At 53.4% G+C, this 21,136-nt stretch overlaps 1 protein-coding gene across 1 annotated transcript; it reads left to right on the top strand.

Moving 5' to 3' along the window:
- The first annotated feature begins 820 nt into the window (after positions 1 to 820).
- SESN2 (sestrin 2) lies at positions 821 to 20,334 on the top strand. Its single transcript, XM_075553104.1, has 10 exons — positions 821 to 1,276; positions 9,739 to 9,804; positions 12,152 to 12,349; positions 12,671 to 12,853; positions 12,940 to 13,149; positions 14,188 to 14,341; positions 14,828 to 14,946; positions 15,518 to 15,708; positions 17,927 to 18,071; positions 18,700 to 20,334. Exons 1-10 carry the CDS (start codon positions 1,190 to 1,192, stop codon positions 18,784 to 18,786), a joined length of 1,440 nt encoding a protein of 479 aa, XP_075409219.1. The 5' UTR covers positions 821 to 1,189; the 3' UTR covers positions 18,787 to 20,334.
- Positions 20,335 to 21,136: the final 802 nt, after the last annotated feature.

The raw sequence follows: 21,136 nt of genomic DNA on the forward strand, positions 1-21,136 counted from the left end.
CTGGGAGGGAGAGTGTGCATGCAGAGGAGAGGGATACAAACAGAAACTTAAGGGAACACCCACGTTTCAGGGAGTGTGAGGAGAAAGAGAAGTCAGAGGAGTAGCCAGAGAGAGAGAGAGGGAGTGGACAGAGGAGAACCAACACACCTAGTCACTAAACTTCATGATGGCTGGCCTGAGGGCCAAGGGAGCAGATGGAGGAAACTGCAACAGGGATTGCGGTTAGACATTGTTTGCCAATAATATTTCAATGAATGAAAGCTTTTTCCAGAGACTTCACAAATAGGGTGGTTTCCCCAGTGCCGGGTACATTTGAAGGAGGCGTCCTCCTGTTGGCCAGGTGGTACAGGGCTGTGCCCTCAGACTTCCAAAGATCTGATGTTCATATCTATAATTAGCACCGGTGGAGGAAGTGGGCCAAACCTCCAAACCTTCCTAACCCTAACCAGTCCCCTCCAGGAACTAAAAAAAAAATAATGAAGGACGCATGGGGGGGGGCGGGGGATTTCACAACCGGCCCTTAGGTCCAGCCCGGTGAAGTCCCGTTTCATCATACAGTACGAATGACTCTCCAGGCCGTCACTCTGGTCTCCTATTGCCTGTGCTCTGAGTAAAGCCGCTTGCAAAAGTTTGCAGCATTCGTCCCGGTCGACTACAGCTCCCAGAGTTCCCGGCCATTTCCCTGTGCCGATTGGCTGAGTAGTCGACTCCAGGGGGAGGCGACTGCCCCGCCTCCCTGAGAAACAGGCATCTGATTGGCTGGAGCGCGGGGCTTTTGTGTCCCCGCCCTCCCCCGGGGACCGCAGCGGGCTGAGCGGTGCTGCTGGTGTCAGAGCCCAGCGAGCGCTGGCAGTTCCGCGGCGGGGATGCTGAGGAGCGTTGGGTTCGCGAGCAGCGCTGACCACTGCGGACTTCCGAGGGGCTCCGGGCCGTGAGAAAACCCTTAGCCGCGACCAGTCGCAGTAGCCGGAAGCCAATCACTGTTCCAGAAGCGGGGCTGGAGGAGAGTTCAGCGCAGCAGCGGCCGTTCTGGGATTCCTGGCTTTCAGAGCGTCCTGGAGCCCCGAGAGGCACGTCAAGGTTCTAGAGCCTCCCGTGCTGCCCCGGGTCCTGGCTTCCTTCGTGTCCGTCCAAGCCCCCGCTCTGGTGCACAGGTCGTTGGCGAGCCGCGGCTCGATCTAGGCACATCATGATCGTTGCGGGCTCCGAGTGTGGCTCCGAGCTCAAGGGCTACCTGCCGTTCGCCCGGAGCGGCGGCGGCGCTGAGGTCGGAGAGGTAAGTGGAGGCCGAGCGACGCTACCCTTCCCTGGAAGCCCGGGCCGTGTCCCAGCGGCGGGCCGCCCCGAGATAAGTCAGTGCGACCCCAGGCGTGGGGATGGGAGTGGAGAGCGAAACCCAGGGCGAGGGTTGCATCAACTGGCAGCCTCGGCCCTCGACGCCCCTTCCCCCTCTCCCTCGGGCTGTGCAGCCCTCCCCGCTCCCTCGGACCCCCAGCCAATGAGAAGGGAGCCTTCCCGAGGTTCTCTCGCGTTTGGTCTCTGGTCGGGAGCGTCTTCAAGTCCAGGCAAATCCCGGCCGGAGCGGCCCGACCACTCCTCCTCCCCGCCCCCTTCCGCTGAGTCCCTTCCCCTCGGTGGCGGCAGGCGGGCAGAGGACTCTTTCTAGGACAAGTTCCCGCTCCGATCCCCAGCTCCCGGAGTCGAGCACCTGGGACTGGCTTCCGAAGGCCGACTCGGTCCCTCTCCCGCCACCCCTGCCCCAACGGCACCCCCAGATTTGGAGGAGGGGCGGTCAGCCGCGAGAGGGGGCGGGGCCGCGGGCGCTCCCGGGGGCTTGGCTAGCTGCCCGGCCCGCGGCGGGAGTCAAAGCTGGGGGGAGACGGCCTTGGGATGGGGAAATAGGCTGCGCTCCTGAAACCTAGGACACTATAGGCTGTGCCCCTCTAAGTGGGCCGGTGGCCCAGAAGTTTGTTTGGAAGGGATCCTGCGTGTCCCCTTAGGCAATGCCCTGAGGGCTTTGCAGTAAAGCTAGTAATAAAGTTGGGTATAATTTAACAATTAGCGGTAGCGGACCTACTAGATGCCAGAACGCACTAGATGCAGTGCATCGGCTTGCTATGAGTCGGAAGCGACTCAAAGGCACCTAACAACAACAGAGGCCAGGCATAGGAGCCCGTAGTGGTGCAGGGGTTATAGCGCCCAGCTGCTAGCGGAGAAAGCACGGTGGATGCAGTCCACCAGTCAGGAGGAAGATGTGGCACCCTGCTTGCATAAGGATTTGCAGCCTTGGAAACACTCTGGGGTCGGTTCTGTTTCGTCCTGTCGGGTCCGTAGGGTCAAAATGGACTCTGCCGCCATGCGTTTGGCCATGTTGGGTTTAGATGTTTGACCTACATTTTCTCTGAATGCTCAGGACTAAATCAGCAACATGTGAGCAATACTCTAGCCCCATTTTACAGACCGAGAAAATTGAGACCTAGGAAGGGCTAGGGAGAGGTTCTTTGCCTTGGGTGCTGCTAGGATTTCAGATGGCGCTTTCTACTCAAGAGTTTTGCTTGTTTCTTTTGTCTCCAGAGAGCAGGGAGCAAGTGAGTTGCTTGGACTGGGGGCCAGAGGACTGCTAGGCCTAAGATGGGTGGTGGAAATCTCCGCCCTTTCCTGGGTCACATCGTTTTTTAAGGCTCTGGAGCTGTAGGGTAAGCATTGGCCTGCTAACCTCAAGATCTGCGGTCCAAACCCGCCAGCCAATTCCCAGGGTAAACATGAGGTGATCTGCTCCCATAAAGATTTTTGGCCGCAGAAACCAACCCAACCTGGGCTTTGCCATGAGTCGAAACTGACTTGACAGTGGGTTTGTGTGTTGTTGTTGATGCTGCAGCCATAGATGGTTTGGGTCCAGGGTTTCTGTTAGCTTGAGTTTAACCCTCCCCTACTGTGATTTCAGGAACCCTGGTAGTACAGTAGGAGCCCTGGTGACACACACAGTGGGTTACTCATTGGGCTGCTAACTGCAAGGTCACCCATTTGAAACCACCGGCTCCTCCAAGGGAGAAAGATAGGGCTTTCTACTGTAAATGGTTACAATCTTTCTTGGAAACCTACCAGCAGTTCTGTTTGGTCCTAGGGGGTCACTATGAGTCAGAATGGACCGACGTCAGTGAGTTTGGTCTTTTGGTTTGGGCTGGTTAAGAGCTGATGTAGGGCTCTGCCTTGTCTTAAAAGCAGTGGGTTGGGTTTGTAATCCGGTGGAGTGGGTAGTGGGATAGAATTGCTGAGTTTTCTTGTGTCAGCAGTTGAACGCTCAACAGTGGATGACTATGAATTCTCTGTCAAGATTACAGTCTTGGAAACCTGATGGAGCAGTTCTCTGTCCTCTGGTGTCTCTGGGTCAGAATCGTCTGCACCGCAGTGGGGGCGTTTTCTTTGTTTGGACCATGGTTTAGGATTTCCTTGGGAAAGAATGACCCCTGCTCTTGTTCCTCCTCAGCTCTATGGCTCTGACCAAGTCACTCCAGTCTTGAGTCTGTTTCTTTCTTTGTGAAAAGATGGAAATAATGTTATCACTGAGAGCACCTGGGCACTGGACCCAGAGGGAACAGGTCCCACTGCCTTACCATGTGACTTCACCGTCAGCATGGGGACACAATGGGAGAATTTGCTGAGACTCTAAAGGAAGATCAACGCACAGTGCCCGGAACATGGTGACAACATCAAACGTGCTAACTTGTGAGGATGTGACCATGACACAAATGTTCTTTGCCTCAATATCTCACAAAGGGGTGCCTGAGCGGACCCTGCTGGCCTCTCTGGGACAGTGCCTGGGAAGTGGGCTGTGGAGTGGGGAGTGCCTCAGGTGATTAGGGCAGGCTATGAGGGAGTGGCCTTGCGAGGGAAAGCCCTTGTCAGCACTAAGGCGAGCTGTGGTCTCTGTGAGCAGAGGACCACGGGAAGGAGGTCTGGCTTACTTAAGCAAGGGGCCTTAGAAGGAGGCAGAGAGAGTGCTGTTGACCTCACAGAGCCTGGTGCCCACGGCCTTCTTGGAGACGCAGGTATGAAGGCCGGCTCCTCATGAGCTCACCACATACTTTTTTAGGGACTCGAGGCCTTTAGCTGTGTGACGCTCCAGTAAATTCCAAGGGCTTCCGCCGGGTGCTGGTAGGTAGTATATTTCAGACCCTTTGGGGGCTATGGAATGACTTCCTCAAACCAGAGCTTTGAAACAAATTCAGCCCAGTTTAGCCATGGCCAAGCCAGCGACACTGAAACGGCCCTGAGCATGGTAAATGTGGGTGGACCACCAAACACTAAGCAGAATGGGAAAAGTTATGGATTGAAGTCCTGTCCGAAATTTAATCTCTGTGTGCGTGGGTTGTGTTGCATAGCAACCAAATCTCTTGACCAGATGAGTCAAAAACAAGGGGTGCCCAGCTCAGAGACGGGTGGCTGACTGCAGCTTTGAATGTGTATCTGCTCTCTTCAGTCTTGGCAATGAGCCAGTCTCCTGCATTGGGCTCCTGAAAGGTCTCATTAAGGCTCTTCTGAGTCGCCCATTCCAGGGCTTGGATCCATAGATTTTCCTCTTCCGATGAATGTTCTAGACCACCCACATTTTAAAAACTTAGGCCTGTTCAGGTTTCTGTTCTCCAACCCTGGCCAAATATGCTTGAATCAGTGCAGAGCCCTGCCTCCAACTTTACTTTGCTCTCCATCAGATAAGGCCTCTTTGCATATCCACTTCATACCCCCTTGCACCTGCCTGGGAGCCTTTATCCCAGTTGTAGTCACGCATTTGTATAATTAAGCATTTCTTGTCTTCTTCCTCACTGGGCTAGAAATACCCTGAGGCAGAGACCTCACCTGCAGGTCTCATCCCCAGCCCAGCACTGCTCTTAGCCTGGTAAGTGCTCACAGCTATTTTCCCCACAATGGCTTAGCTGACCCTTGTGAACTATGCAGGCTTTGAAGTCAGATCTGAGCTTGTACCTTTTGAGAATAGCGCCTTTCTGAGGCACATTGACCTGTTCCTAAAGAAAGGATAACATGAACAAATACCCAGGGGGCTTGTGGAGAGTCAGCAAGATCAGATGTGTAAACACCTAGCTTAGTGCCCGGTACTTGGTGGGCATACAGGTGTATGGTGCCCTGCCCCCACCCTTCCACCCTCATCTATCTCAATCATAGCTCAGGGGTTGCTTGACTGTATCTTCCTCTCAGGTATAAATCCAGGTAAGATCCATTCAGATGACCAGGACAGCCTGTGTGCATAATGGGGCCAGCAGAGTGGTTTAGCAGGTGCCAGCCCTCAGTCCTGCTGGGAGTCACAGGCCAGGGCTGTACAGAACCCTGGAAAGCCACACGGAGCTGGAGTCTAATCTTCAGGTCTGGGCCCACTCCACGAGGAGTAGAAAGGACCCTAGTTATGAGACAGATGGGGTTCAATCACACATCGGCCACTTCTCACACACACACACACAAGAAACCCACCACCTATCCAGTTGCTGTCGAGCTGATTCCGACTCATAGTCATCCTTTAAGCAAGAGTAGAACTGCCGCGAAGGGTTCCCAAGGCTGTACCTCTTTAGGGAAGCTGACAATCAGATCGTTCTACACCAGGGCTGCTTGGCCACTTCTCAGTTGGTGCTTAACCTTTGGAACCGTAATCTTTACTTGTGAGCACCGAGCTCTCCCCCTCTGAAAAAGCTGCTGTGCCGATTGAGTGGCACAGCACCCTGGCTGATGTAAAAGTTCAGTGTGAGCCTGAGTTAGGAGTCAGACACTGGGCTGCGGTGATTGTCCTCTTTTTACAACTTGCTCCACACTCGCTGTCCTCGCATGGCCGCTGCACCTGCCCCCCTCAGGGTTTCATTTTCTTCCTCTGTGAAGTAGAGGTGGGGATCACGCCTTATCTGATGCCGTGACCCTGCACCGTCCAGTATGTGGCCCCTAGCCAATGCTGCTCTTTAGACACAGATAAAAAATGTAATTCTTTAGTTGAATTCCAAATGCTTAGCCACAGTGGTTAAAAGTGACCATGTTTATTGGTCAGTATAGAGATCAACCATTGTTTTACCGCAGAAAGTTCTAGTGACTGTGTGTGTGACACTGGGGTAACCAGAAGAAACTAGATTCAGCATGTGCCCTCAAGATGAGAAACAGCATAGTGTGGCACAAGGTGCCGGCGGCGTTTCTGGCCAGTGGAACCCTGGGCTCGTGGCAGAGGCCAGGGCCTTTCATTTCTGGGGAAGCCCAGGTGTGAAAGCTGGGGGCTACTGAGACCTCCAGAGTTCAGACTAAGAATCCGCTGCTCCCTGATGTCCAGCTGAAGTGGTGTGAGTGACTTGACTCGGCATCTCAGAGCCTTATTTATTCCTCATCTGTACACGAGGACAGTGGTCCTTCCTAGGAGTCTGTGCCTGGCACAGATGGTGATCCACGCAAGCTGCTAACCAAGAGGATAGTTGAGCCCTCAGAAAGACACTTGGCGAAAAAGGCCTGGGGGTCTGGGTCTGAAAACTGACAAGCCGTGAAAATCTGTGGAAGGCGCTTCTACTCGGCATTGAAGGGGATGACCCGGAGTTGGAATTGGCTTGACAATATCTGGATAGCTAGTTTGATACTAGCTCCTTCCTTGACAGTGTGGGCGGTGATTGAGAACCCAATGCTTTGTCAACAGTCGCTGGTGTGGATGCTTGTCCTCATGGACTCGCTACCCCAGGAACAGGGGTATCTGGGTGGTAGGAAAGGTTAATTAAGCACTTGACCACTCGCTGAAAGGCTGGCGGTTCAAACCCACCCAGAGGCTCCTTAGAAAACAAGCCTATGGTGCGCTTCTGAAAGGTTCCAATTTTGAAAACCCTGCGGAGGGAGCGCTCCCCTCCACTGCGCACGTAGGAGCCCATGAGTCAGAATTGACTAGGCAGAAACTGATGACACTCCAGGCTGGGAGAAGAGGTGTCAGCTTCCCCTGAGTCTGGTGTCAAGGTTAGAGAATCATCCAGATTTTTTGAGCCACGGATTATAAATAATCACACTGTCTATTACAACTGCTTGGAATGCTGACCCTGCTCGCTCCCCATGGCCCCAAAGCTTAACTTTACAAGCCTGGCTTTGCTGTTTTCCCATCATTTAGGTATCAGCCCAAAAATCACGCCCAAAGGGGTTTTCCCTGTCAACTCAGGCTCAGACACACCACGGCACCAAAGCACTGCCTCATCGCTGTATTTCATTAACTTTAGAGAACTTATATACGTTGGACTGCTAACTGCAAGGTCAATAGTTCAACTCCACCACTGACTCCTCTGGAGAAAAAGGAGGCAGTCTGTCCTGTAAAGTTTTGCAGCTTCAGAAACCCACAAGGGGGCAGTTCTACCCTGCCTGATAGGGGCGGGACCTGGCTATCAGCATTTTTTGGGGGAGAACTTCTCCCTGGGATTCTAATACAGTAGCCCCCCCACCTTATCTGTGGTTTTGCTCTTTGGGGGTTCAGTTACCTGCCATCAACCATAGTCCAAAAATATTTAAATCTCATGCCACTCTTAGTAGCACAGTGAAATTCCTCCCCATCTTGCCCCCTCTAGGCTTTCTCCTCTGCTGGGCACAGTTGGGTGAGTGGACACACCACACCCTGGCAGCACTGCTGGGTACTGCCCCAAATGCATAGGGACAAACATAGTATGTATAGGGTTCAGGATACTAGCCACAGTTTTAGGCTTCCTAGGGGCGTCTTACAGCACGTCCCCTATGGGTAAAGGGACTACTAACTCTATAGGATTTGGGTTTAGAAGCCTTTCTTTGAAAAAGCACGGAGGCTGATGGTTGCTGACTTTTATTAAGTACTTCCTGGGATATCCAGGTAGTAAGCATTATCTCATTAAATTTCATGACTACTCCGTAAGAAGAGGTACTATTATCCCCATCATTTGGGAAAGGAAACAAGTTCACATAGCTAGCAGGTATCAGGTGGCAGAATTGTCATTTGAGCTCAGGCAGTTGTGTCCAGAGCCCCTATCTTCTATCTGCACATTATGGTAATGTGATGATAGCTGGTGTAGTGATTGGGGCTAAACTTGTTGGTAGAGCCAGACCCTTCACTTTTAGAGCAACAGATACCAGCTCCTCCAGTGGGCAGCTCCGGGGAAGAGTTTGCAGTGAGAAGGGGTACCAGGGCTTCTTCTTGCCTGGGGGCCCCTCCTGGGGCCCGTCCTGCCCCACCCCACTGGTTTCCATCTGTCCTTAACTTCCCTGAGGGGGAGGCCCACTAGTGGAGTCAGCAATCCTTATCTCCCAGACGGAGCTGCTGGGCTTTTTCCCTCAGAGGGAGGAGGCTTGCTGTAAAAGGAATGCTTGGGGATTTGGGTGGCTACTATGCTGGACCTGGGCCAGCTCGGACTGGCAGGGCCCTGAAGTGTGGACTGAGGGAGACCTGAGCAGCCCGCCCATACACCTGGTTTGTCTAGGACTGAGACGCAGAGACTCTAGGTTCCTCCCCCAATTCTGAGTTTTAACGAGGGGAGCGGACTGCCCCTGATCCGGGAGGAGCAGGCTTCTGGATGGCTAACCTGTTCCCAAGACCAGGGCTGAGAGCACCTTTTTCCCCTGCCCCTTCCTGTCCCAATGAACAAAACAAATGATTTCTGGTGAGGTGGGGGGGGGGCAGCGTGGATGGGATAAAATCACACCTTGAATCCCGTTCTAGGACGTTAATTCAGCGGGCTGCCTCTCAACTTGTTACCATCTAGTCAGTTCGGACTGATAGAACCCTGTGAGCTGGAGTAGAACTGGCCCTGTGGGTTTCCAGGTCTATAAATCTCTGTGGGAGCAGGAAGCCTTCTCTCTCTTTCAGGGAGCAGCTTGTGGGTTCGAACTGCTGACCTTGAAGGTTGCAGTCTAGTGCCTAAACCTCTACGCCACCAGGGCTCCTATCCTGGGATGCCCATAGAGGCTCAAAAGCATGCTGATGGGACCAGGCCCTCTGCGGTGTCCAAGTGCCGCGCAGACCACCCTGCTGCTTCCCTCGGCTCGCTGCTCTCTGTTTTCTTCATTGGCAGACCAGTCTCACGGACTCTCCCCTGCTCTCCACAACATGCCGTCTGGTAGTCAGGAGACTCAGAGCCGGCACTTCGCTGAGAGTGTTTCCATGAAGGAAAACACAGAAAATTGTGGGATCACAGAAGAGGGGCCTCCTTAGGGCCAGGAAAAGATTCCCAGACCCTGAAGCATGGGAGAGGTGGAGGCAGAGATCTTAAGCCAGCTGATAGATTTGTGCTTTAGAAAGGGTACTTTGACTGCTGGGAAGAGGTGGATTGGAGAGGGCAGGTGACGGAGGCCAGAAGCCCATTCGTGGGGCTGAGGTGGGGGTCCCAACAAGGGCTGATGGTAATCTGTGAGGCGAAAGGAGGGAAGAAAAGACACCCATGGAAGAGCGGTTGTAGCTGCCTGGGAGACGTTTGTCCTCACTGGGAGTGGTTGTACCTTGTGTGGGCTCTTTGGGGCTGCCAAAATGGTGGCCCCCCGAGAGACGTGCAACCTGGTGGCGGGCGTGCCGGGGCTCCTGGGTTCCTGCCCACCCTTTCTCAGTCTTTCTCCGCCCCTGTCTCCCAACTGGCCCCTCCCTTCCGGGTGTTGCAGAGACATGGTTGTACAGCTCTGTTGGCCCCTCGCATGAGGAGGAGGAGGTGGGAGAATTCACTGTCCCCTAGTCTTCCCTCCACAGACTAACCGTGCTGCATCTCTTCCCAGGAGCCCAGGGAGAGCCGCTCTCAGCGAGGCCCTCGAGGGCCCAGTGCCTTCATCCCAGTGGAGGAGGTAAGCTTGAAACGAGTTAAGAGGCTTTGGTCTCTAGGAAGAAAAGATGGGGCATTGTGGGCACGAGTCTTTGCCTGTCCCTTGAAATAGCCGCTTTGAAACTTCCCCTTCAGTCCTTGGCTCATTTAATGCACAAACTATTTACTGGGAAGGAATAGGCTCAGAGAAGCAAGTGATGTTTACAGCTAAACCAAGCCAAAGAAGCCTTGGTTGTGTAGTAGGTTATGAATTGGGCTACTAACCACAAAGTCAGTGGTTCGAAACCACCAGCTGCTCCTTAGGAGAAAGATGAGGCTTTCTGTTCCCATAAACCTGTGGTTCTCAACCTGTGGATCGCGACCCCTCTAGAGGTAGAACAACCCTTTCACAGGGGTCGCCCGATTCATAACAGTAGCAAAATGACAGTGATGAAGTAGCAACAAAAGTAATTTGATGGTTGGGGGTCACAACATGAGGAACTGTATGAAAGGGTCATGGCATGAGGAAGGTTAAGAACCACTGTGAACCGTTACAGCCTCAGAAAGCCACAGGGCCAATCCTCCCCTGTGTGGGGTCACTGTGAGTCAGAATCAACTGGATGACAGCAAGCTTGTCTGAAGCTGGAAACCAAACACGCTGACTCCTAGTGACCCTCTGCAGGCTTGCTGAGGCTGTCGATCTTTATGGGAGCAAGACAGCCTCCACTTTCTCCCACGGAGCTGCTGGTGGGTTTTTCCCACTGACCCGGCTGTTAGCTGTCTACTGCCTAACCCTCAGCACTACCTGGGCTCCTGCATAATATTGCCAGGTAACAGCCAAACTCCGGATTCCCAGATCAGTGCTCATTCTCTCTTAAGGAGACATAACTATCCATGTTTCTCTTCTTGCCCTTGCAGACACCAAAACATTGTTTGAAAGGTAGCATATATGATCATTGTAAAGAAATAAACCCCAGTGCTTCAGAACACTCTGGTCCTTGGCACTCCCGTTCCTCATTGTCGCAACTGCCCCACTGTGTATGGACTTTTTTCCCAAACAGATATTTATTTCCACGATGAAACCAAGGTCATAGTCTATAGGAGGGGTGTCAAACTGGCAGCCCGTGTGGGCCGCCTGTGGCCCTCAAGGTAATTTTTTGTGGCCCACGCTGCTCTGAAATAAATGAAAGTAGAAACAATTGTTATGAAGAAAATAGCACTTAGGGGAGATTGAGGCAATACCGTACACACAATTCCCCCGTGACATTTTATTTTAGAGCATCGTGGGCCACAAAAATGACTTCAGGGGCCGCCGGTTTCACACCCCTGGTTTATAGCTTGGGGGAGTTTTGTTTTGTTTTCATCAGCAATATAGTTGCGATATCGTTCATCGAAGGGCAGTTCGTTTCTGCACCTATTAGGTTTCTGCTGGGTGGCTAATCGGTGCCAGGCATTGTGTCAGGTGCTGGGGACCCAGCAGTGAGCGAAACAGCTGAAAACCTGTCTCATCCTTGGAGCTTACGTCTGTGTGCGTCTGCACCTGTGTGTCAGGTGCTGGGGGCGGGGGTGGCTTTTATAATCCACGAAGCTGAATGCTATGCTACCTCGTCTTCTTGTTCTCCAGAATGTGTAGGCCAAGTGGTCAAAACGTGTCCACGCTTGCACTCCCTCCACCTCGGATAACTGGAAGCCGAAGAACCGCCCCGATTTCATGACATCTGTAGTCCAGAATTTGAAGATCAAATATTGCTTCTATTCCCCCCACCACAGCCACCTGTGAACAGTTACTCCCCATTTATAAAACAGCAAAGAGATGGCCTTAGGGGTTCACCTAGACCTTTGCGGGCCTCGATATCCTCCTGTCAGTTGGGAAAGACCCTAGTCCTCACCTTCGTGGGCGCGGGGACAGCTCACTGAGCTCATGCGGGGGAGCGCCTAGCTTCTCGGCACTTGGCACAGAGAATGCGCTCAGGAAACGTGACCGCTCTAGCATCGCCCCTCCTCTGCCAGGCTGGTATGGGCTTGGCACTGTTAAGAGAGAAAGCTGCTCGAGGGCAGGAGAACCCGTACCTTGTGCCTAGTCTCCCACCTGAAAACGGGGAAACTCAAACTCTTCATGCCACGAGGCATTGTGAGGATCAAATGAGTTCATATTCATCCAGTGTGTGAACCGTGCCTGGCACATAATAAGCATTCTGTAAATGTGAGCAGCTATGCTTATGTGAGGTAATCACTTAAGGAAATCTCTTTTCTTCCCCTGGCCTCCCCTTTTCCGGGGCCAGGAGGCCGTTTCTACTTCTTGCTGTTGTAAACCCACTGCACCGAGCGTGTTGGTCTCTGGCAAAGGAGGGCAGGGGGGTAACCGTGTTCTCCCCACCTTTTCTTGGCAGGTCCTTCGGGAGGGGGCTGAGAGCCTGGAGCAGCACCTGGGGCTAGAGGCACTGATGTCTTCAGGGCGGGTGGACAACTTGGCTGTGGTCATGGGCCTGCACCCGGACTACTTTAGCAGCTTCTGGCGCCTGCACTACCTGCTGCTGCACACAGATGGGCCCCTGGCCAGCTCCTGGCGCCATTACATAGCCATCATGGTGAGCCTGCTGGGTTTGATGCGTGGAGGGGTCACGGGGCCTTCTGCCTCAAGAGAGAGCAGAAAACCTGGCTTCATCTGATGGTTCGTAGAATTTTAGATTGTGAAGAAGGGCATGCTTGCTGATGGGAAACACGGGTATAAAGGGATCTGGTGACCTGTACAAGGTCGCACAGCAAGCTGGTGACAGATCCAGGGCTGGAACTTAGGTTTCCTGCTCCAGGTAATGATGAGCCTTGTGGTGTGGTCCCCATGGCGTAGCCACCCTGAACCAGGCCACAGAAGGAGGCAGGGTCAGCCAGGTCTGTTCTTCATCCGACAGGCTGCCTCCCGCCACCAGTGCTCCTACCTGGTGGGCTCCCACATGTCCGACTTCCTGCAGACGGGCGGTGACCCTGAGTGGCTGCTGGGTCTCCACCGTGTCCCCAAGAAGCTGCGCAAACTCAGTGAGATCAACAAGCTGCTGGCGCATCGGCCGTGGCTCATCACCAAGGAGCACATCCAGGTGCAGTGGGTAGAGAGCCCGGGGGTCGGGTCTGGGGGCAGCCCAAGGACAGGCATTGAGTGGGTCCCACCTTCTTTTCCCCGCAGGCCCTGCTGAAGACGGGTGAGCACAGCTGGTCGCTGGCTGAACTCATCCAAGCCCTGGTCCTGCTCACCCACTGCCACTCGCTGGCCTCCTTCGTGTTTGGCTGTGGCATCCTTCCCGAGGGGGACCCAGACGGCAGCCCAGCCCCACAGGCCCCTTCTCCCAGTGAGCAGAACAGCCCCCCTAGCAGAGATCCATTGAACAACTCTGGGGTAAGTAGTCCGCACCTGCTGGGTCTTGGCGGGGCGGGGGTGGGGGGGACAGAAGGTGGCATGGGCTCTGATGGTTTCGAAGATCCCGTTCCTTGTCCCCTCACACTGAGAGGCCCGAGACAAGCTAATTGCCTTTGAAGCTCCGTTTCCTTGTCTGTGAAGTGGGGGGAAGAGCACTGTGAGGATTACATCACAGGGGTTGTGAGGCGCTTGTGAAATCATGATGTGACGGGCCGTTCAGCATGTAACCCCACAGGCGCAAAGTCACCTCTTTTTTCTCAGTCTCGAACATGATTTTTTAACAGTGCTTATTCATGAAGTGGCCTGATTAGTTTTACTATAAAAACACATATTCTTTAGAAAGACCTTCCCTGTGAGGGAAGTGGATGCTCTAAAGCAGTGGTTCTCACCCTGACCCTTTCAGACAATTCCTCATGTGGTGGTGACCCTCAACCATAAAAAATTTTTTGTTGCTACTTTATAAGTAATTTTGCTACTGTTATGAATAATTATGTAAATATCTGGTTTGCGGGATGTATTTTCTTTGTTACAAATTGAACATCATTAAAGCATAGTTACTAATCACAAAAACAATATGCCATTATATATTGTGAAATATTTATTTCTAATGACAAATAAATGAAATTTTGTCTTGAAGCATGGTGTAGCATAGAACAGTCCTCATGCCGGGTACTCGTAGGTGGGCGTATCTGCCTGTGGGCAGACCCGACTGGAGATGGATAGAGCAGTGTCTCGGTTCCTAAGACCATGAGAAATACGTGTTTTCCGATGGTCTTAGGCAATCCCTGTGATAGGATCATTCGACCCCCAAAGAGGTCATGACTCACAGGTTGAGAACCACTGCTCTAAGTGAAGCATGTCCGTCTTCTGTGGCTTCTTAAACTTTACCTTCGAGGCCGTGCTGGGCATTGACAGTCGTCCAGGCAGCCCCGTGTTGGGAAGGGCGTGTGGTGTGTTCGGGGGGGGGGGTATGGGGAGGGACAGAAGGTCATCGCTGGGCCCCCTCCTCTGCTCCAGGGCTTTGAGGCCGCTGCCCAGGACGTGGAGACGCTGATGGAACGGCTGCGGCAGCTTCAGGAGAACATGCTGCTGGAGGAGGGGGCGTCCCAGGAGGAGATGGAGAGCCGCTTCGAGCTGGAGAAGTCGGAAAGCCTGCTGGTGACTCCCTCAGGTACTGGGTCCAGCCGCCTGCCTCTTGGGGGGGAGTCGCCACCATGCCCTGAGCATGGGCTTTGTGGGGAGACCTGGGTTTGAATTGTCGTCTCTTCCCCTTTCCGCTGCGTGACCACTGACAGGGCCGGAAGTCACTTCCTGCCTCTGGGCCTCAGTCCCCTCACACAAGCAGGACTGGGGTGGAGGCCACACGGGGCAGCAGCGACACAGCTCTTAGTATAGAACCGGACCAAGCCTAAACAATGCCACAGAAGACGGCCATGCTGCTGGTGCTGGCATTGCTAGGGACCATCTCTCCCCTGCTCCCCAAGGGCCAGGCCGCGGCTCTAGTCCAGGTCCCGCTCACTGTGTGCAGGGATTCCTCTGCCCCTCTGCTCTGTGCCTGCCTTTGCCCTTCCTGTGTGGTTGAATGGAAGTCGAGGTCGGGGTGTGTGTGCACCAGACACCAAGCCTCATGGTGACCGCTTTCCGACCTGGTTTCCAGCGGACATCCTGGAGTCCTCTCCACGCCCAGACATGCTGTGCTTTGTGGAAGACCCCACTTTTGGATATGAAGACTTCACCCGACGAGGGGCGGAAGCACCCCCAACCTTCCGGGCCCAGGTAGGCATCTTCCTGCCCGCTGCTCTAGGTTAGCAGACAGGGAACAGATGTGGTTCTCAACCTTCCTCATGCCACACTCCTTTCACACAGTTCCTCATGTGGTGGTGACCCCCCCAACCATAAAATTATTTTCGTTGCTACTTCATCACTGTCATTTTGCTACTGTTAGGAATCGGGCGGCCCCTGTGAAAGGGTCATTCGACACCCACCCCCCCAAGGGGGTCACGACCCACAGGTTGAGAACCACTGGTTTAAATGGTTATGGAGTTAGGTACTTCTCCCTACCTGGGATCCTTCCAGATTCCATGAGGGGCGTAGGAGACCCTCTGAATCCTGAAGGAACCCCTCTGCCCCGAGCTCAGGAGGTCTGACCCGAAGGAAGAGGTCATCACCAAGATGTCCCTTCCTCAGCTTCTTACCTGGAGCCAGCAGCAGGTTCTGTGTGTGGGGTGGGCGGCAGGGGGCACTCTAGAGAGCAGAGGTGTGCTCCAGCGGTCCTGCACCCAGGCCCTTTCTGACCAGGCTTGGATCGCATGGGCCCTGCTGACGGACTCCTCCCTGTTGTCCTCAGGACTACACCTGGGAAGACCACGGCTACTCGCTCATCCAGCGGCTCTACCCCGAAGGTGGCCAGCTGCTGGACGAGAAGTTCCAGGCGGCCTATGGTCTCACCTACAACACCATCGCCATGCACAGTGGCGTGGACACCTCCATGCTCCGCAGGGCCATCTGGAACTACATCCACTGTGTCTTTGGCATCAGGTAGCCACGGTCCCCTCCCCCAGGGCGTGCGTGTGGTGCAGCTCCCGGTTCTCCTGTCCTCTCTTCCATTCTCTGTGCCCGTGCTATCTTTCAGGATGAGTGGTGTCCGTGCTCACTGTGAGATCGTAGCAGTGGTGGTTGTTTGAGCCTCGGAAATGAAGCTCTTCCATCTCACCTTCCAGCTTGCATGATGTTTACGCTTTATTTCCATTCCAAGTCGCAGTCCTTGCCTCACAATAAATAAGGGGAACAAATCCACTGCCATCGAGTCAGTTCGGACTCATAGCAACCTCTGTAGGTTCCCAAAGAAAGCTGTGAGATCTTTACCAGAGCAGACAGCCTCATCTTTCTCCCGCTGAGAGGCTGGTGGGTTTGAACCACTGAGGTTACAGCACCACCAGCTCCTTAAGCAACACATAAATGCTAAAATAGGGCTCCTTAGTAATGCTATGTATGGTCATCCAGTGAAATGTTATGCAATCGAAGTTTCTTTATATTAAATGGGAAATGTATTGATAGAAAAGGAAACTGCTTACTAAAGAGAATCTTTTTTTTTTCACTAGAAGTATGTGCATGCATAGATAATATATACAAGGTTGAGCTCTAAAGTGTTATTTAATGGTGGTTATCTCTGTCATAGAAAGTGATGAATTACATTTTCATCTTCTTAAGTATTTCCTGATTTTTGTTTTTGTGAGTCAAGTCTTGTTTTGTTTTTAATTGATGGGCCCGTAGCAATGTCATCTGCAAGTCCTTCATCAAATGCTCCATCCCGAGTCTGCTTCCGTTCAGTCTCTATAGCTCTCTGCGGCCATACCCCCCTGAATGCGCCCGCTCTCGTCCGTAGCTCTTACTCCTAACCGCACCATGATATTCTGCTGTGGGCGCATCAGAATGACTCAGACAACCTCCCATCAGATTTACTTGTTTGCTTTTTTTTTTTTTTCACTATTTCAAACTACATGGGTACTGACTAGCCTTCTACATAAATCTTTTTTAAGTTAAAAGATCTAATCTCATTCTCTGGAATATGGAAAATTCAAGCTTAAGAAGAAAAACAATTTCTCAAAGTGCTGCTGCTCCATTTCATCCACATCCGCTTCCTGGAGTGGTTTTTTTCTATTATCTTTTTTTTCTTCCATGCAATTGCTTTTGTACAGTTGAAGTTATAGTGGTTCATTTCTCTTTTTAAAAATCATGAATATATTGCTATAAGGGCAGTCTGATCTAAGAAAACATAGATAGGAAGAAAGCCTAGTTAACAATGCTCATCCCCGATCCTACCTCTACACTCATCCCCGATCCTACCTCTACACTCACTGTTCACAAAACAAGACCCGCTGCTGTTTCCTTGCCCGCTCAGTGCGCTCCTTGGGTGAGCCAGACCTACATTCCGGGGAGCACAGGCCTGTGTGTTTGTCTCTGCTTTTCTCCTTTCACACTTGAGAGCATGTCATTCTGTCTGTCACCAGTGGACTCTCGATTGTGTCTCGCCCAGGAGGCTGGACTATACTTCCTTGGCCATCCTCCTGGTGGCCTTTGGCAGGTTTAGGACCTAGAGGAGGCCAAGGACAAGCGTCTTAGAAGGCAACATGGCCTAGTCCCTGCCCAGCTCTCCGGTCCAGGCTTCTTCACCTCCACCTGGACCTTGCTCCCTCATCTTAGATTCCTGAACCTGTCTATCAAGTTTCAGCCAGCCTTGCCCACCCACGCTATTCTGTAGCGAGTGGACAGTGTGTCTTCGATCTTGACTCTGAGCCAGTTAATGGTCTTCCTCAGGCTTAATGTGTCCGACTACAGAATGAGCAGCAGCTCCTCCTGAGCCTTTCCTTCTTCTCCAGGCCTTTCCACGGCCTTTCGCTAAGAATGACTACGGCCTTGCAGCCAGGCAGATCTGAGTTTGACTCCAATTCCAGCTGCATCTCAGTTCCCTCATCTCTTAAGTGGGGCCCGATGAACCTTGCTGTGTACCTCAATTTTTAAGATTTCGCAAAATACTTGGCACATAACTTGGTAATGAATATAGCATGCTCACGCTCTGTGCATCTTTGAGGCTGGTGGCCACTGCTACTTGACACCGGCCTGTCCTAAATGGAACCAGCCTCTTGTTGCTGCTGACCTGTCTGTTCTCACTGCTCTTCTATCTGTGGGGGTGGAGGGGAGGCCGTTACTTCAGGGGGTAGAGGGTGAGTGACGTTGCTGGGGCCTCTCCTTCCAGATACGACGACTATGATTATGGGGAGGTGAACCAGCTCCTGGAACGAAACCTTAAGGTCTACATCAAGACGGTAGCCTGCTACCCAGAGAAGACCACCCGGCGGATGTACAACCTCTTCTGGAGGCATTTCCGCCACTCCGAGAAGGTGCAGCCCATCGGGGAGGGGGCAGGGTGGAGTAGACAAGCGCAGCGAGTGAAGGGGACAAGGGAGGAGGACCTGTGAGGAAACCCCCAGGGTGGGCCTGCTCTGCCAGGCGGGATGCCTGGGTCTGTCGGTCTGGGTGCAAGTCCTGCTCTACTGTGCAATTCCAGACCCGGTTGCCTCATCTGCGAACAGCAATACGTGTGCTGCTTGCCAGGGTTGTCGGGGGCAACCCAGTAGACCGGAGTTAAATGGCAGTACCATTCCTCAGTTGCTGTGTGACAGTGGGGCAAGTCAGCTTACCTTTGAACCATTTCACTTTACAGTGGGAATAGGTACTCGCTGCATTTTAAGGTTACTGGGAGGATGGAGTGAGACATGTCATCAACCTCCTGATCCTTAGTAAGGATTCAGTTAGCAGATGCTCTTGGTGTTCACATGGGAAGATAACAGAGACAGGCATCGCAGGGATGAGTGTGCTTGAAGTTATGGTAGCCAATTGCTCAGAGCCCTAGGAAAGGCAGGCCCCCTCCGTGCGCGCAGGGAGCTGTCAGAGAGGGTCACAATCTGGGAGGAGTGAGGGGAGGGCAGGGCTACTACAATTACCAACAAGCCATTCTCTGCACCCCAGGTCCACGTGAACTTGCTGCTCCTGGAGGCTCGGATGCAAGCCGCCCTACTCTACGCCCTCCGTGCTATCACCCGCTACATGACCTGACTCCTACACTGGACCTGGGCCTGGAGCAAAGACTTCTCTGCCTGGAGACAGACCCAGACCCCGTTCTTGGCCCATGCCCACCCAGCCCCCTCTGGGTGTGGCCGTGTGTGTGACCTGCAGCCCCGAGCCACACCCTCCCTTTTCTCACTGGAATGGACAGGATCATCACACTGACTCTGGGATCCCGGCACTGCTCCCTGGGAGCCAGAAGAGGACGAGGAGATTTCAAGGGGCCACCCCATGAGCTCTGGGGCCTCCCTGGACTGGAAGTCCCTGGCTGGCCCTGTGAGAGGGGCACACGCCTCCTCCAGGGACTGACACTCCAGGCGACTCTGCTCTTTTGACTCCTTCCCAGAACTCATTACCTCCCACCTGCCATTCCCCCATCAATGTGAAAGCCAGGGGCCCAGCTGGTCTGTGTGCCTGGCTCCCCTTAACCCTGTTCTGCTGGGTAGTCTGAGGCCGCTTGCTCCCCTACTTCCCCACCCAAGTGTAGCTCTTTTGACCTTCTTCTCCCTCTTAACCCTTTTTGCCCATCCTGGGTGTATGGGACCCAGCACATGTGTCTCCAGAGACTTTGGGCCTCTGCTAATGACTTCACCTTCTGGAGAAGAGGGTGTCTTTGATGACAAGTTCTCTGCTTCTTGGTCCTTGATGGTTGGTCAGGGGCCTCTTCCCAGGAGTCCAGTATCTGAGGGGAGCAGAGAGTGGGGGAATCTTTTCTCCTCAGGACTGCGCCCATCCTGCAGAGACTGGCACCACATTATCTCTCATGACTTGGCCACAAGTGTTTGCCAAAAACACTTTCGAACCTTTCATGGTGGCTCAAGAGCAGCGTGTGGCCCAAGGGAGAGCCAGGAGTAACCAGTATTCTTGTTTGGGGCCTGGCACCAGCCAGGTGACCATGGCTATGTTGCCAAACCACCTTGACCTCCATTTCCACAGCTGCAGACCCAGGGGCGGATGGAGATTTCCGAGCTGTCTGACTCTTCACCCTGGGAGTTCCAGGCCAGCAGCAAACAGACCTTCCAGGCAGGATCTTGAAGGCCTCTGGGGACATCTGACTGCTCTCTTTCCCAGTGTCTGCTTCGTGCCCTCGATGGATGTGACGCAGGTTGCGTGGTGGAATGATCCCAGACACTTCCTGTAGCAAACAAGCTGTGAATTCTGGCTTCTCTTGCCCTGTTTCTGGCAGCGTATGCCTCCCCTCTGCTCAGCCTGAAGGTGGCCAAAGAAAGTCAAGGGCCAAGATGTTGCCACCACCCTTGCCCACCCGGAAGTGGGGTAGGAGAGGAGCTGGGTTGGTGCCACAGTTCACACCCGCGCAGGCACGGGAAGCCGCGGGCACCTCCTCCAGCCCCTCCCCACACACAAGCCCGCAAGAGGGAAGGGGCCTGAGCATTGGAGTGTGGATCCTGGAGGAGACAGGGGTACCCTGAGAAAAGCCCCCTGGTGGATGGGGAGGGAGTCCCAGTGTTACGTACAGAAACCTTTGGCTTTGTTATTCGTGTGTTGACAAATAAAGGTTCACGGAGGTTTGGTTTTGTACTTCTTGCTCTTGGTCTCTCCACTTCCTCAGGGTCATGGTTCACCTGCCAGCACAAGCAGGGCGCTGTGATTGCATCACGGACCTGCCCTCCTGCCCCCTCTCTGCCAGGCCCTTGTACCCAGTGACGACGGGTGGGAGCGGTTGGCATGGAAAGCAGCTCGTGCCCCTTGGGTGTCCATCTACAGCCGGCCTCGTTCACCGAGCCCTGTGCTGGCTCCTTAGGGAGGGTGTTTCTCCTAATCTGCAGCAATCCCACAAAAGAGCCAAACCTCAGGGGTGAACTGCCAGGGCCACAGCTAAATCGGTGGTTAGGCCAGATTCCAACCTGAGCCAGCCTGAGCCTGACATTTCACCTTGCTGCTTTTCCCCCTCGTGCTCACCTGTGAGTAGAGGGAGACTGTGGGTCCCTGGGGAGGTCACCCCTAGAGTCCCCTGCCCCACCATATTGAGTCTTCCTGCTTCTGAGTCCTTTCCAGAAGCCAGGAGACAGAGCAGGGCATGGGTGGTTACATAGGACCCCCAAGTTGGGCCAGTGTCATCTAGTCGCTGTGTGACTTTGGTCAAGTTTCTTAACTTCTATGAGCGCCAGGAACTAGTACGCTAACCAGGAAAACCACATCATGACTAAGAGCTAAGACTTCTCCCACTTCCTCTAAATACTGTGCTATCGTAAAATGACAGCTAGCTCCCCTACAGGAAGCCTTCCCGATTGATTCCGTGTCCGCTTTCCTTTTGAGGTCGGGCATGGTTATACACATGCCACATCTGCTCTTTGCATTTGCTCTTGCTGCTTTCTAGTAA

This window comes from Tenrec ecaudatus, chromosome 1 (genome assembly GCF_050624435.1).
Source record: "Tenrec ecaudatus isolate mTenEca1 chromosome 1, mTenEca1.hap1, whole genome shotgun sequence".
NCBI lineage: Eukaryota > Metazoa > Chordata > Mammalia > Afrosoricida > Tenrecidae > Tenrec > Tenrec ecaudatus.